This window comes from Puma concolor, chromosome E1 (assembly GCF_028749965.1).
Source record: "Puma concolor isolate L17-30 chromosome E1, mPumCon1.1.hap2, whole genome shotgun sequence".
Lineage (NCBI taxonomy): Eukaryota > Metazoa > Chordata > Mammalia > Carnivora > Felidae > Puma > Puma concolor.
In genome coordinates, this window is record NC_141680.1 from 7,213,594 (window position 1) to 7,229,497 (window position 15,904).

The 15,904-nt window shown below is 50.7% G+C and overlaps 1 protein-coding gene across 6 annotated transcripts in view; it reads left to right on the forward strand.

Moving 5' to 3' along the window:
• ARHGAP44 (Rho GTPase activating protein 44) overlaps positions 1–15,904 on the forward strand; it is a 182,496-nt gene that overhangs the window by 145,009 nt on the left and 21,583 nt on the right. For all 6 annotated transcript variants that reach the window (XR_015243853.1, XM_086686063.1, XM_086686061.1 and 3 more), the window contains 8 exons: positions 11–92; positions 714–841; positions 5,030–5,141; positions 5,558–5,639; positions 8,182–8,262; positions 11,703–11,816; positions 12,401–12,492; positions 14,514–14,694. Coding sequence is in view for 5 of the 6 variants with exons in the window: in XM_086686063.1 (XP_086542189.1) it covers positions 11–92; positions 714–841; positions 5,030–5,141; positions 5,558–5,639; positions 8,182–8,262; positions 11,703–11,816; positions 12,401–12,492; positions 14,514–14,694 (872 nt within the window). In the remaining variant the exon portion in view is untranslated. The remainder of the gene's footprint in view (positions 1–10; positions 93–713; positions 842–5,029; positions 5,142–5,557; positions 5,640–8,181; positions 8,263–11,702; positions 11,817–12,400; positions 12,493–14,513; positions 14,695–15,904) is intronic.

Consider the following 15,904-nt stretch of genomic DNA (forward strand, 5'->3'; position numbering starts at 1 on the left):
GTCTTCTCAGCTAATAGAAGTGCAGGCGGAATACCACAGGAAGTCCCTGACGCTCCTGCAGGCTGTGCTGCCCCAGATAAAGGCACAGCAGGGTGAGTGAGCTGGGGGGTGGGGGAGCCCACGTGCCTTGTGAGTCGAGACCGTTCCCTGTCTTCCAGCCCCCCCTTACGCTCTCTCAACAGAGCCACATCTATTTATTTATTTTTTTAATTTTTAAGTGTATTTATGTCGAGGGAGAGGGGGGAAGGGACAGAAAGAGAGAGAGAATCCCAGGCAGGCTCCATGCTCTCAGCACAGAGCCTAATGTGGGACTTGAACCCACAAACCTGAGATCACGACCTGAGCTGAAATCAAGAGTCGGATGTTTAACCGACTGAGCCACCCAAGCGCCCTGACAGAACCACATTAGGTTGAGCTTCTGGAACTTCGAAGGCTGGTGCCTTGATCTAATGGCGCACTCACACGCACGGCCCCCACGACAAGACGAGTTGGGGGCTGTGCCCCATGGAGGCAGGCCAGGCAGTCTGGACACAGCTAGCCAGCCGTCTGCCCCACCCAGTCCTGTCTCCCTCATCCCCAAACCACAGAAACGGGGACCTAACTGGTCCTCCATGTGTTTGATGGTCAGGAAGATCTGACTCGAGGGCAGACGTATTCGAGCACAAGTGACCTTCGCTAACTGCCCACTGGCCTCTCTCGCTTGCCCCGCTCAGAGGCCTGGGTAGAGAAGCCTTCCTTCGGGAAGCCCTTGGAGGAGCACCTCATGATCAGCGGCCGGGAGATCGCCTTCCCCATTGAGGCCTGTGTGACCATGCTGCTGGAATGTGGAATGCAGGAGGAGGTAGGTCTTGGCGCGGCTCGACCCCGCCTGAGCAGGGGTCTTCCTCCCTGTGACCGAGCCTCCAGGATCTCCTTCTCTCTGGCCCCCAGCCACGCAGACGTGTGACGATACGGGGCAGCCCCCTCCCTCCCCAGCACACACACACTGGTCCTGCTTCCTCCCATAAGCTTTTACTTTTCAGGGAGGGAGGGAGGCTTGTGGGAGGTGGATAGCACTGGCCTGAGGAACTTCCGGCCACACCCCAGGATCCTGTCTTCATATTGAGCAGGACGTGGCCATGCTGCGGCTGCTGCCTCCTCCTCCTCCTCCTCCTTCTCTCCTCCCCCCTCCTCCTCTTCCTCCCCTCTTCCCCTCCTCCTCCTCCTCCCCCCTCCTCTCCTTCCTCCTCCCCCTGTCCTCCCTCCTCCTCCACCCTCCTCCTCCTCCTCCTCCCCCCTCCTCCTTCCTCCTCCCCTCCTCCCTCCTCCCCCTCCTCCTCTTCCTCCCCCTTCCCCTCCTCCTCCTCCCCCCTCCTCTCCTTCCTCCTCCCCCTGTCCTCCCTCCTCCTCCACCCTCTTCCTCCTCCTCCTCCCCCCTCCTCCTTCTTCCTCCCCCTCCTCCCTCCTCCCCCCCTCCTCCCCCCTCCTCCCCCCTCCTCCTCTTCCTCCCCTCTTCCCCTCCTCCTCCTCCTCCCCCCCTCCTCTCCTTCCTCCTCCCCTGTCCTCCCTCCTCCTCCACCCTCCTCCTCCTCCTCCCCCCTCCTCCTTCCTCCTCCCCCTCCTCCCTCCTCCCCCCTCCTCCTCTTCCTCCCCTCTTCCCCTCCTCCTCCTCCCCCCTCCTCTCCTTCCTCCTCCCCCTGTCCTCCATCCTCCTCCACCCTCCTCCTCCTTCTCCTCCCCCCTACTCCCCCTCCTCCTTCCTCCTCCCACCCTCCTGCTCCTCCTCCTCCCCCCCCTCCTTCCTCCTCCCCCTCCTCCCTCCTCCCCCCTCCTTCCTCCTCCCCCCTCCTTCCTCCTCCCCCTCCTCCTCCTTCTCCTCCCCCGTCCTGCTCCTTCTTCCTCCTCCCCCTCCTCCTCTACCTCCTCTCACCTCCTCTTCCTCCTCCCCCTCCTCCTCCCCCCTCTTCCTCCTCCTCCTCCTTCTTCTTCCTCCTCCCTCCTCTTCCTCCTCCTCCCCCCTCCTCCCCCTCCCTCCTTCCTCCTCCCTCCTCTTCCTCCTCCTCCCCCCTTCTCCTCATCCTTCCTCCTCCCCACTCTCCCCTTCCCCCTCCCCTGCCTCTTCCCCCTCCCCCTGCCTCTTCCCCCTCCCCCTTCCTCTTCCCCCTCCCCCTTCCTCTTCCCCCCTCCTCCTTCTCCTCCTCCCCCTCCCCCTCCTCCCCCTCCTCCCCCCTCCTCCCCCTCCTCTTCCGCCTCCTTCCTCCTCCTCCCCTCCTCCTCCTCCTCGTCTTCCTCCTCCTCCTTCTCCCCCTTCTCCCCCCTTTCTCTTCCCCCTCCTCCCTCCTCCTTCTCTTCTTCCCCCTCCTCCTCCTCCTCCTCCCCCTTCCTCCTCCTTCCTCCCCCTTCCTCTCCCTCCCCCCTCCTTCTCCTCCTCCTCCTTTTCCTTCTCGTCTTCCTCCTTCTCCTCCTCCCCCTCCTCCCCTTCCTCCTCCTCCCCCTCCCCTTCCTCCTCCCCTTCCCCTCCTCCCCTTCCTCCTCCCCCTTCTCCCCCTTCCTACTCCCCCTCCTCCCCTCCTCCTCTTATTTTCACTGCTTTATAAGCTCCCCCATTTCCAAAATAGACCTTTTAGCCTTTTTGATCACAACTCTCTCATAGAGAGCCTGAAAACATGATTGATAGAGACGTTAGGAAGCACTTCTTAAGAGCCACATGTGAAGACGTCTATGGGAAAGCAGCGACTGTCGTTTTATTGCTGCGTAAACCATTTCCTGGGAGGCAGCCCTCACGCTTGGTTTCTTCTGTAGGCTTATTTTGAAGTCTCAACAACATCTTCCTTTGATCTGACCAGCCAGTCGATATTCAGGGCGTGCCAGGCATTTATCTCCGAGCAGAGTATAAAAGGGGACGTGGTGGCTTTCAAACTTACTGGTTCAAAACCTGATTAATTCGGAACAGTTGCAAGTCTGTAAGCGAGCACGGGGTCCCGTGCGGCAAACTGAGGGCTGCACAAGACAAGGAAGCCAGTGAATGCTCAGACGCGCGTTGGCCCCCTCTTCTGTGCCAGGCATGTTCGCACGCCGGCCCTTCCAGACGAAGCACGTTTTAAGTGCTGGCCGTTTTCACGTCTGTTATCGGTTACCAGATAAAGGGGTCTGTATGGTCCCTGAGCCATAGCTTCACGGTGGAAGGTAAACTGGGTTGTTGTTGTATTGTTTCCCCCCCCCCCCCTTCACTTCTTGGAATTATGGAAAACCTGAAACACGTAAAGACAAGATAATGAGCCTCATCACCCAGCTTATGGACGGTCCCGTTTTGTCTCTCCCTCCAATCCTGCCCCCCAACGCCTGCCTTGGATAATTTGAAGCCAATCCCAGACCGTTCTGTGATTTCATCTGTAATATTTCAGGACGTTTCTCTAAAAGATGGGGAATGTGTAATAGTTCTGTATAACCCATAACTTAAAAATATCATGTGCAAAACGTAAAAATAATTTGTTCATATCTTGAAGTATAACATTTCCAAATTATCAAAACACACTCCAGATGCCAAGAAAATTCAATGATAGACACAGATTTTAAAAAACACCCACACAAGAGATCAAGAAAAACACAGGACTTAACATAAAATGTATTATGGAACTACAAAAACATTATTTGTTGTGATATAAATGGCCACCACTCACTCTTTAAAAGAAAAGAGGCTTGGGGCGCCTGGGTGGCTCAGTCGGTTAAGCGTCCGACTTCCACTCAGGTCACGATCTCGCGGTCTGTGAGTTCGAGCCCCACGTCGGGCTCTGGGCTGATGGCTCAGAGCCTGGAGCCTGCTTCCGATTCTATGTCTCCCTCTCTCTCTGCCCCTCCCCCACTCATGCTCTCTCTCTTTCTCTCAAAAATAAACATTAAGAAAAATTTTTTTAAGGAACCAAATAAAAAATCTATAGGCTTCTATTTGACGACCCTACTCCCTTCTCTTTGATGTTGTCCATCACCAAATGCTATTGGTTTTCCTCCACGGTAGGGGCGTGGTTTTATGACGATCCAACCCATTTCTTTAACACATGCTGTGGCTTGCTCTTGGTCACAGCAGCCTTATTGATGCACCAGTCCAAACGTGTATGGAGTCCTTGCATACATGCCAAAGAGCTTCGGACATCTACTTAGAAGGGAGTTAGCAGTCTCAGCAGGCCAGAAACTCAGTATTTCAGACCAGGAACATTTTCTTCCGAAGAAAACTTGGAGATCTGAACCATGGCCATGAAAGGTTGAAAGGCCGGTTCTGCCAGCCCGTTTCTCACCCCTGGGGGTGGCATCACAGAATGTAAGGAGCCGAGAAGCTGAAGCCAAACTTTTCATCCCACACGTGACTTGGGGGTTCGCTTCTAACTCTGACCTGTAATCGCCCCTCCACACACCTGTCTTCTTCTCTTTCTCTTCAGGGCTCACTTTTGAACAGAGCAGAAGGGTTCACTTGGAAGACAGGACAGTGATTCAGAACTTGAAGAATGAAACCCGGAGGGACCAAAGGAGGCATTGCTCCCTCACAGACCATCCCTAGTTTGCCCGTCCCCTGAGGACATAGACTTTGTCTCTCAAGTAGAGCCCTGTGTCTCCCAAAACACACACAGACACACACACACACACACACACTCACTCCATAGACCTTTTTGTGTTGAGCTTCCTAGCCCTCCACGTCTGATCACGTATCCCTTCTCCAAAATATATCTTAAATACAAAAGAACAAGAAGTTGGGGAGTGCCCAGGGTTCATTAACTCAACAAATACTTACCGAGCCAGAATGATGGGTCACCCCATCCTAGGCACTGGGGACACAACAGTGGGTGAGGTTCAGTTCCTGCTCCAGAGTTGCTTACGTCTAAAGGAGGAGCAGACATGCAGAGAGCAGGCAGCCGCCATATTGGAAAATGGTGATGGGAAGAAGGCAGCAAGGAGATTTTGGAGGAAGGGATGGGGAGACTTCCTGTTTGTTCGCCTTGCTCTTGTGCCCTTCCCTTGAGTTACGGCGCTGTGCGCTGACCCTCTGTGCTGTCGGCAGGGACTCTTCCGGGTGGCGCCGTCTGCCTCCAAGTTGAAGAAGCTAAAAGCCGCCCTGGACTGCTGTGTGGTCGATGTGCAGGAGTACTCAGCAGACCCCCATGCAATTGCAGGTGGGCGCCCACCTCCCCATAGCAAGGTGCTCCCTTGGGCTGTAGAGGCTCACGGGGAAGGGGTCAGCGTGGAGGGCCTGTGGTCACATGACACTGGGACCAGTGGCTCCCAGCGTGCTTCCGATGTGTCCGCTCAGGCTCGGGTTTAAGCCTGGTTGCTCGGGCCCCTTGAAGAAAGTTCTCCCCAACGTGCCAAGAAAAGACAAGGTGTTGGTGGGAAATAAAAGGGGGAAGCGAGCGTGACTGGAAGCCCAGGTCCCGCCGCCATGCCAGAGCCTCCGATCCGTGCACGTGGGAAACCACATGAGGGTCAGGGAACCCATCCCCACATGTCACCCACATGGGTGATGCCGGCTGGTAGAGCTTGTCTGTGCCAATGGCAAGTGGCTCCTAGCCGATGTTGTCTCTGTGTCCAGGAGCTTTGAAATCTTACCTCCGAGAGTTGCCAGAACCTCTTATGACCTTTGAACTCTATGACGAGTGGATTCAGGCTTCCAAGTGAGTACGCCACATTTTTTGGAGTGTGCTGTGGGTTGGAGTTGATTTAAGTATCTGCTGAAATTATGAAAGCCTATGTATGCCTTACGAAAGCTTATTAGCCTGTGATCTTACGACTCCACTTCTTGGTATATGTCGTGGAGAGATGCTCGAATATGTGCCCAAAGAGGCATGAACAAGGGTGCCAATGACAGTGTTATTTGGGATAATGAAAGCCTAGAAGTTAGTAAAGCCGCATTGGTGGGGAATGTGGGGCATGGCCAAATAAATTATGGTGTATCTGCCCTGTTAACATACTCCGCAGTGCTTAAAAGCTCTGTTTGAGCCACTGCTAGCATGAAAAGATAGGAAGACATACTCTTCAGTGAAATAAAACAGGTTAACGAGGACACGTATGATGTTCTGTTGTTTTAAAAAGGAAAAAAAGCACAACATACTCAAAGCAGTACAGTTTTAGGAGTGCTCCATGTAAGTGTAAATGCATAGAAGGTTCTGGATTGTAGTGCTTCCTTCTGGAGAGAAGAGTACAAAGGAGTGGTCACAGAGCCTTGACTCTTATAATCGTTACATCTATATTAATAACAGCTCATTAATAGCTAATATACGGGTGCCTCAGAGGATTAGTTGATTCAGCGTCCAACTCTTGATTCGGGCTCAGGTCATGATCTCACAGTTTGTAGGATTGAGCCCCACATGGGGCTCCACCCTGACAGCACAGAGCCTGCTTGGGATTCTCTCTCCTTCTCTCACTCTGTCCCGCCCCCAATAATAAACAAATAAACTTAAAAAAAATTGCTAATATAAAAACATAATCTCTGGTCAGTGGGCTGGTCTCTGCTGGGTGCTTGAGAAGGGACATGATTTCTAGAACTCTCTAGTTGTGGGTTTAGTCTCAAAGCACAGCCAGCTTAGCCTGTCGGAAGGATCACTGGAGTATGTTTATGCTTCCTTGGGCCCTGAAAAAAAACCCCACTGGCCGAGAGGTGAAGCCAGGCTCATCTGTGTGGTGTTCTAGAAGGCTGGCTCCAATCAAGTTTCAGAGCGCCATGGTTTTGTTTTTTGTTGTTGTTGTTGTTGTTTTTTTCAAGGTGGAGTAGAGACCGTGTATCAGAAAAGCCTGGCCGAGTATCTGGCATGTGTAAACATCTCGCCGTGGAGAGTGGGCATGAGTTCCGTGACAGTATTAATCACGAGCCATATCTCTGTCCCGTGTTTACGAGGGGCTCGCTGCTGTTATAAGCTCACGATACGCTTTTAACTCATTTGTCACAGTAACCCTTCGAAAGTGGGTTGTGCTGTTTTCCCCAGCTGATGGAGGAGGAAGTCGAGTAGAAGAACAGGTGTATGACGTGTGAGGGCAGGTTCCCTGGCATCTAATAAACGGCGGAATGGGATCCGGTTCAGGAACCCAAGTGCTCATGTCCGGTACTTGCCGCCTCTCTGGGGCCACCCCGTGGTCTTAGGGATGAGGATAAGCGAGACTGTATCCTTCGATGGAAACTGGCCCTTCTATTTCCTGACTGTACATGTGATCTTGATGACATATGAGCTAGAGAAGGGAGGCAGCCAGGCCTTCAGGTTCTAGCCAGGTCTTGGCATCGTCTGCCCTCTCCTCTCAGACGCTGAACTGAGAGCTTGAGATGAACCAGACGCTCTGTTGAGCACTTTGTACGGATGCTCCTTTAAACCACTCATGCCAACTCCGGGCAGAAAGTACTCCCATGAGCCCATTTTACAGATTAGGAAAAGTGAGGCCACATAGAGATTCAGTAATGGGCACCAGATTGCAGGCAGGGTGGAGCTGGGTCTTTAACGGCCTCCCTGCACATGACCCTCTTCGTCCAGCCTTTGGTCAGCTTGCGACCAAATATGATCTGTTAACCTTTCCGTTTCTAAATGGGACATTTGGTCTTCAGTTTCCTAGTAGAAGTGTGTTTTGGAGAATGCTTACCTCTTCCTCAGCCTGAAATGAGGGAAAACCATGTTTCTTGCCATGGTCACGATCTGTGGGAAGACCTCCCTGCCTTGGGCCCCAGGCCAAGGGGTCAAAGCTGGGCCCTCACCCTGCTGACATTTTCCCTTTTAATTTTTTTGGAGAAAAGATTCTTTGAGCAGAAAGACCTTCCTTACCATGTAAACGTTGATGTAGATTTTCAGGAGAAGCATATACAAACTGTAGTCCTAGAAGCAATTTCTTTTAATTCTCAGAGGGCTTAAGTAAAGTAAAGTAAAATAAAATAAAATATAAAGTAAAATAGGATAAAGTAAAATAAAATACAGTAAGAATACCTATCTATCAAGGGAGAGAGAGGGAATCTCAAGCAGGCTCCACACTGTCAGCACAGAACCCGACACGGAGCTCAAACTCACGAACCACGAGATCACGTCCTGAGACAAAGTTGGACGCTTAACCGACTGAGCCACCCAGGCGCCCCGATAGTTGGTTTCTTATACCCACATAGTACGATGACTGGTTAATACGATTGCCAGTGAGATTTCATTGCTTCAAGCTCAACCAGTGGCTTTCCCATTTATTTCCCAGTATTCAGGAGCAAGACAAGAGGCTTCAGGCGCTGTGGAATGCTTGTGAAAAATTGCCCAAGGCCAATCACAACAACATCCGGTAAGTGGATGGATCCTGGAGACACGGGATCGGAGTTATTGAGGCCACAGACACTTGGCTTCCCGGCTAATGGTCCTGGTAACTAGCATGCACAGCCTTGTATGGGGTGCCAGGCACGGTTACTGCACAGGCTCTCTTTCCACCCTCAAACAACCCTGCCATTTTGCAAATGAAGACGCAGAATGAAGGGCACTCTATTACTTTGGCGGCCATTGGCTCAGGCAGTTCAGTTCTTTGATTTGCAAGAAGCAAAGCTTAACGGAACCTATTTTAAGATCTTGTGGTTGCAACAACGTGGAGGGAACTAGAGGGTATTATGCTAAGCGAAATTAGCCAGTCAGAGAAAGAGAACCATCATAGGGCTTCACTCATATGTGGAATTTAAGACACAAAACAGATGAACATAAGGGAAGGGGAGCAAAAATAATATAAAAAACAGGGAAGGGGACAAACCATAAGAGACTCTTAAATACAGAGAACAAACTGAGGGTTGCTGGTGGGGCATCGGGTGGGGGGATGGGCTAAGCGGGGGAGGGGCATTAAGGAGGGCACTTGTGATGAGCACTGGGTGTGATATGTAGGGGATGAATCATTGGATTCTACTCCTGAAATCATTATTGCACTATAGGCTAACTAACTTTGGTGTAAATTAAAAATAAACACTTTAAAAAATTTAAAAAGGGGCGCCTGGGTGGCTCGGTTGAGCGTCCAACTTCGGCTCAGGTTGTGATCTCACAGTTTGTGGGTTCAAGCCCCCCATCAGGCTCTGTGCTGACAGCTCAGAGCCTGGAGCCTGCTTCAGATTCTGTGTCTCCCTCTCTCTCTGCCCCTCCCACGCTCTCTCTCTCTCTCTCTCTCTCTCTCAAAAATAAATAAACATTAAAAAAAAAAAAAGCCAAGAGCACACTTTATACACTGTATGTTAGCCAATTTGACAATAAATTATATTAAAAATAATTTTTTTATTAAAAAAAAGATCTTGTGGGTTTGTCACAAAGGTAGGTGTTCAGGTGCACCTGTGGGAAGCTGACCAAACGTGGAGCTGGTTGGCAGACGTGTCCTTGAGCTGGTCTGCACGGAGATGGAGACCGGAGAACGTCCTCTGGTGATCTGGCACTTCGCTATTTTCCACACGTCTCTCACTGTTGCTACGCCTCGATTTCACTTCCCGCCGCTCTGCGGATCTTTTCTGCACCTTCACACTCTCTGCTTCCTTATCCCTTTGGCTTGCCAGCAACTTCTCCTGGCCCTGTCACCTCTCCTCAGTGCTTCCCCAGATGCAGATTTTCAGCGTCAGTGCCTGTCTCCATCTGCCTATTTCCGCCTTCCTGTTAAAAATCCCAAGAGCCGACGGTGTGGCGGACCCTTAAAAAAATTAAACATAGAGTTACCATACGATCCAACAGTTCCACGTCTGGGTATATCTGTATGTGCCCAATGGATTATTCGAAAGCTGGGACTCGTTGCTCGCACACTAATGTTCATGACAGCGTTATCCATAATAGCCAAGAGGTGAAATCAGCCCAAATGTCCGTCGATGGCTAACAAACAGAATATACATGTAATGCAATATTCAGCCTTTTTAGGAAGGGGATTCTGACACGTGCTACTACATGGATAAACCTTGAGAACCTCGTGCTACATGAAAGAAGCCAGACGCAAAAGGACCAATACTGTGTGATTCCACATGTATGTGGTACCTGGAGCCATCACCTTCACGGGGACAGAAAGCAAAGGGGTGTTTGCCAGGGCCTGGGGGAGGGGGATAGGAGCCGGGACGTTAGCGTTCAGTGGGGACAGAGATTCTATTCTGGAAGCCACAAAAGGTCTGGAGGATGGTGGTGATGATTGCTTCCCAGTGCAAAAGTACTTAACACTTGAAAATGATCAAGGTGGTAATTTTTTATGTATATTTTACAACACGTACAGGCGCCTGGGTGGCTCGGTTGAGTGTCCGACTCTCGATTTTGGCTCAGCTCATGATCTCACGGTTCGTGGGATCGAGCCCCATGTTGGGCTCAACACTGACAGCACAGAGCCTGCTCGGGATTCTCTCTCTCCCTGTCTCTCTCTGCCCCTCCCCTGCTCACATGTGCCTGCCCTCCCTCCTTCCCTCTCTTTCTCTCTCTCTCTCTCTCTCTCTCTCTCTCTCTCTCTCAAAATAAGTAAACATTAACAAAAAAATCCCAAGAGCGATCTAACGTATGGCTCCTTCAATAGTTCCTTGCAATAGAAGTCCTATACCGTTGTGTCCTCTTGGTGGGTGCAGTGTCGTGGTTGTTGGTGTGTTTGTAGAGTCCCACAGCTATCACCCCTAGTTTTTAGACCATCTCAATCGCCGCCATTAGTAGCCGCTGTTCCCGTTAGCAGCCACTCCCCATCTCCCCCCAACCCAACCCCCGGCAAACGCTAATCTGCCTTCTCTGTCTCTGCGGAGGTACCTCTCTGGAAACTTCCTCTAGGTGGGCTTACGCAACATGCACAACATGAGGTCTTTCGTGTCTGGCTTTTTTCACGTAGCATCGTGTCCTCAAGGTTCATCCATGTGGTAGCGTGTGTCGGTATTCTGTTCCTTTTCGTGGGTGAATAGTATTCCGTTGTACGGACAGACCACGTTTCATTCATCCGGTCCTCCCTTGCTGGACATTTGGGTGGTCTCCACTTCTTAGCTGACTTAATACTGTGCACACCTGTGCACAAATGCGTATGTGTGGGTGTATTTCTCTTGGGTACATCTCCAGGAGTGAGTACCTGGCTCGTGTGCTAGCTCTGTGTTTAACTTCTTTTTTTTTAATTTTTTTTAATGTTTTTTATTTATTTTGAGACAGACAGAGCATGAGCAGGAGAGGGGCAGAGAGAGGGAGACACAGAATCCGAAGCAGGCTCCGGGCTCTGAGCCATCAGCACAGAGCCCTAGGCAAGGCTCGAACCCACGAACTGTGAGATCGTGACCTGAGCCGAAGTCGGACGTTCAACCGGCTGAGCCACCCAGGCGCCCCTATGTTTAATTTCTTTTTCCATTAGCTCTGAAAGCCCCCCTGAGGTTAATCCCACCCCTAGCATGTGGAGGTCCCTGCCGGTGACACCTGGACACTTTGCTTCTCACCTCTGCACACAGGGAGGGTGGCAGGCAACTGAGGTTTGAAGAACAAGAGGGACTTTAGGTCACTAGATAACGGAGTCAAAAGGAAAGATGGGGAATTTCTCTGGCCAGGGTTAGGTGATGTAGATGTTGACAGGTAGCCGCGTCCTGGTATATGAGTCTGTCTGTAAAGTATTCTCGTGTCCTCTTCCATGATGTGTCTTCATTATAAGGCGGGGTGTATGAGTCTGGCTGTCGGTAAGATGGGCTGCGGGGGAGAGAAGTGTCTGCCCTGTGCTGGGGGAACACGGCTGGGGCTGAGCCCTGGTTCAACCTGGCCCTTGTGACTCCCTTTCAGATACTTGATCAAATTTTTATCCAAGCTATCAGAATATCAAGATGTGAACAAGATGACTCCCAGCAACATGGCAATTGTGTTAGGCCCCAACTTGCTGTGGCCGCAAGCAGAAGGGTGAGTATAGGGCAGAACACGCGAATGGGTAAGGTATGGGGCGGGTGGCAGAGGGCACGACCGGGGCCCCCAGCATATCATCGGCCTCATTTATTTGCCAAGTTCTATTTCTCTCTTGGCCTGCTCAGGTTTCAGACTCAGGAGGAGACCCAGAATTCTGTAGCTCCTTCTCCATGATGGTCTCAGAGCTACGGGTCTACGGTGAGGGTCTTCTCTGAGCTAATCTGAGTCAGCACCAGGCCAGGCAAACTGTTCCAGGCCTTCCTGACTCTCTCCGAAGAGCGCACATCCCCAGCATCTGGACCTGGGGGATAGAGGGCCGTCTCATAAGAGAGAACAGAGTTGGAAGGCAGACAGTTTTATGTATATTATCCATTGACGTGTCTCTTGTAAGGAGGCCTTTTGTGGTTACCCCGTTCTGAGGAAGGGAAGGAGAGGCTCAGAAAGGTCAAGTGCCCTTGCAAAGAGAAAGCCTACCCTTAGACCTAGGTCTGCAGGCTTCCGGCCCTGGGCTGTGGGGCCAGACGTGCCTCCCCGCCCCCGCCGGTGACCCAGCCCTGCCCCCCTCTGCTCTGCGCTGGCAGGAACATCACGGAGATGATGACCACAGTTTCACTGCAGATTGTCGGGATTGTCGAACCCATCATCCAGCATGCAGACTGGTTCTTCCCTGGAGGTATGTGGCGGCATTGAGGTGTGGGGGTGGAGAAGAACCAGAGTGTTACTGTGGGTGCAAGACTTTATTCTTAAGTTTATTTTAATTATTTTGTGAGAGAGGTAGTGAGCAGGGGAGGGGGTGGAGAGAGACACGGAATCCCAAGCAGGCTCCACACCATCAGCACAGAGCCCGACGTGGGCCTCAGACTCACCAACCGTGAGGTCACAACCTGAGCCCAAATCAAAAGTCAGACGCTCAACCGACTGAGCCACTTAGGCGCCCCCTCGAAACTTTTGAAACCAAAAGTGTTTGTTATTAATGCTCCTACACAAACGCGTGCGCGCGCGCGCACACACACACACACACTCAGGTAGGGTGTGGACAGTCATGTCAGTGTCTTACTGTCTAATCCTTGGCTAAGTAACAATTGCTGTCCATTGCCTGCACCAACCGTGTCTGTGGATTTTACTGGTCTCACATCCACACCGTGGTGTCTTCACATCTGTGAATTATGAAATGCTGGAGCAGAAAGGAAAGCGAGATCGCCTGCTTTCATAGATGCCGCATAGATCTGAGATGCGCATGAATTTTTATCCAGGGCTCAGCGATCCCCCGGGTGCCATCTTTTTGTTACTCCTTTTGTGTGTCCTTTGAGTTGCCCTCAAAATGTAAAGGTGAGGCTCAAAGGCAATCAGGTTCTTTTTTGGATCCGGTTCAAAATTAGGCTGTAAAGGTGGCACGCTCGGATGATGCTTCATAAATGTTCAAAAAGCAGCATAGCAGAAGGGGATAACTCTGAAGGTAACAGCTTTTGGGAGAGAGCAGTTGCTGTACTAATTTGTTTGTTTTCAAAAGAAAAAAAACACTGTACCTTGTGTTTAGTAAACATTAAGGATGTGCTTTTGGCTATGCTACAGGAAACTGTTTACCTCCTGTGAGGATAGAATGTTAATAATTCTGTGCTCTGTCCATCAGCAGTAATCACTCAGATGATCAACATCGAAGAAGTTTGATGGCGTTGACTTGGTTTTGTGTGTTTTGACCGTGAAGGTTCTTAACTGCTAATGTCCTAAGAGTTCTGTCAATGACATCAAGTTGAGTGAGGGTGGGAAATCGGCATAAAGAAAGAAGGGAATAGGAGTCTAAGGCATAACACTGTAAGTTTGTGGATGAGTGGATTCATTTCTGTTGCAGATAGGAAATGGTGAGGGAAGTTTGGGATATTTCTGATGTCACTTGATCACCAACACCACCTTAGTGACCTTAGTGAAATCTCTGCTTCCAGTCCTTCCTAATTTTTTCTCTTTGGTTTTCCAGAAAGACATCATCATCACTAAAAATAACGATCTTTCCTCTTATTTCATTTCTTGACTTATTCCATTGGCCAGCTTCTCCAACAGTGTTAAGTAACAGTGGTGATTGTAGGCATTGTCCTTTTTCCTGATTTAATTAAGACTGCTCTGGTGTTTCACTTTTAACCATGAGGTTTGAAATGGATGATTTTGTCTTTTTCAGAAAATACCCCAACTGTTCCTTGTTTAAGTTTGGGTTTGTTTTTTTTTTTTTTAATCTTTTTTTACACTTATTTATTTTTGAGAGACAGAACGCAAACAAGGGAGAGGCAGAGTGAGAATAAGACACAGAATCCAAAGCAGGCTCCAGGCTCTGAGCCATCGGCACAGAGCCCAAGGCGGGGCTTGAACTCATGAACCGTGAGATCATGACCTGAGTCGACGTCAGATGCTTAACTGACTGAGCTACCCAGGCACCCCATGTTGTTTTTTAAATCACAAATAGAAATTGCTTTATTAAGTGCCCATCATATTAATGTGAGAGGTGAGCAGTTGTGTGCACCTGCTGATGTGATGAATTATGTTAAGATGAATTCATATCAACAGGTGACCTAACATTGAACCACGAGACAGAGTTTTCTAGGGGTGAAGTGTAGATGAGAGCCCATCTCTGCTCATATCCCTCCTGCCCAGGAAGGGTGTGACGGACCCATAGATCACGTACACCTATTTCTTTCTTCCCCACAGAGATAGAGTTCAACATCACAGGGAATTATGGGAGTCCGGTACACGTGAACCACAACGCCAACTATAGCTCAATGCCCTCCCCAGACATGGACCCCACTGACCGTCGCCAGCCCGAGCAGATCCGCCGGCCCCTCAGCGTCGCCACGGATAATATGATGCTGGAGTTTTACAAAAAAGATGGGTATGACTTAGTGTGCCTTTCTCAGCGTTGGGGGTTGGAGCCGGGAGGGGCCGAGAGGTAACACGGAACCGGATTGCCAGGCAGGGCGCCCTCTCTGGCAGCAATTTAGGGGATTCGTAGCAATCAAGCTGTTGCCTCCTGCTTGAGGTTTTCCTCTGTGCTGTTTAGATTGAGTCCCTTGGCTCGCTTCCCTGGCTTTAGGGGCGAAGGTAAGTGCAACCTTCTGAAATGAGGGTTGTGATCGATACTCATTAGTTATCATCAAAAGAAGGAAAAAAAAGTCGGCCAGCAAGGGGAATTAAAAGATGGGAACACGCTTTATGTTTTGACTCCAAATTTATCAGCGTACGTCAGTTCTCAAATCCTAAACGGTTCCTCGTTGACGATGGCTCTGCTCACCTGCATTGTCCGTCAACGTTCCTGCACGAACAGCGCCTTGAACGCACGCTTTTACGTTTCCAGCCTCGGTCTCTTTAAGACCGAGAGTAAAACCTACAACCTGACGCAATCTGTGTGTCACCTGTCAGTTTCTAAGACTTTTTCCCGTCTCTTATGATGGACGCCTATACCTCCTGATGCCACAGTCCCCGGGGGAGACTCATCAATGCCTTCCGCTTCACTTGCATAGGAATGACCCCCTCCACGCTGCTGTGAAATCAGTTTCCATAACGTGCAACTGCCTCCTAGGATCCCCAAAGCAAATAAAAGGGGCATAAACGTGTTTTCTAACAAGCACGGCTGATTCGCGGTGAGTGTCAGCCACGACCGCAAGGACCGCGCACGGCCGCAAGCCGGGGGCCTCCGCGAAAATATGTCTCGGAGAAGGATTGGGTTGCATCGTCGGTCCAGGGAGTCAGTCAAGTAAACTTCAGTTAAGAACGGAAAGTTGCCGCCATGAAATCAAAGGCAGCAACTGCTCCTTTGAGCCGGACCAGGACTGTAAAGCGTTGGACGGGAATGTCAGAAATTCAGATGACAGAAGCGTAGCAGTCACAACTTCCGTCTCCCCGACAGATCACGAGGCAGCCAGAAAGGCCCGCTTGCTTGAAAGGCATCTGACCTGAAGGGCTACAGACGGAAGGTTGGAAACCAGGAACTGTAGGGGTGCGTGCGTCTTACCACGCGCCCCTCTTGTTTTCAGAGCGGGGACCTAGACCTGTGTCGTGGGATTGACAGAGGCATGCTCAGAAGGGGCCAGGATCCCTGCTTA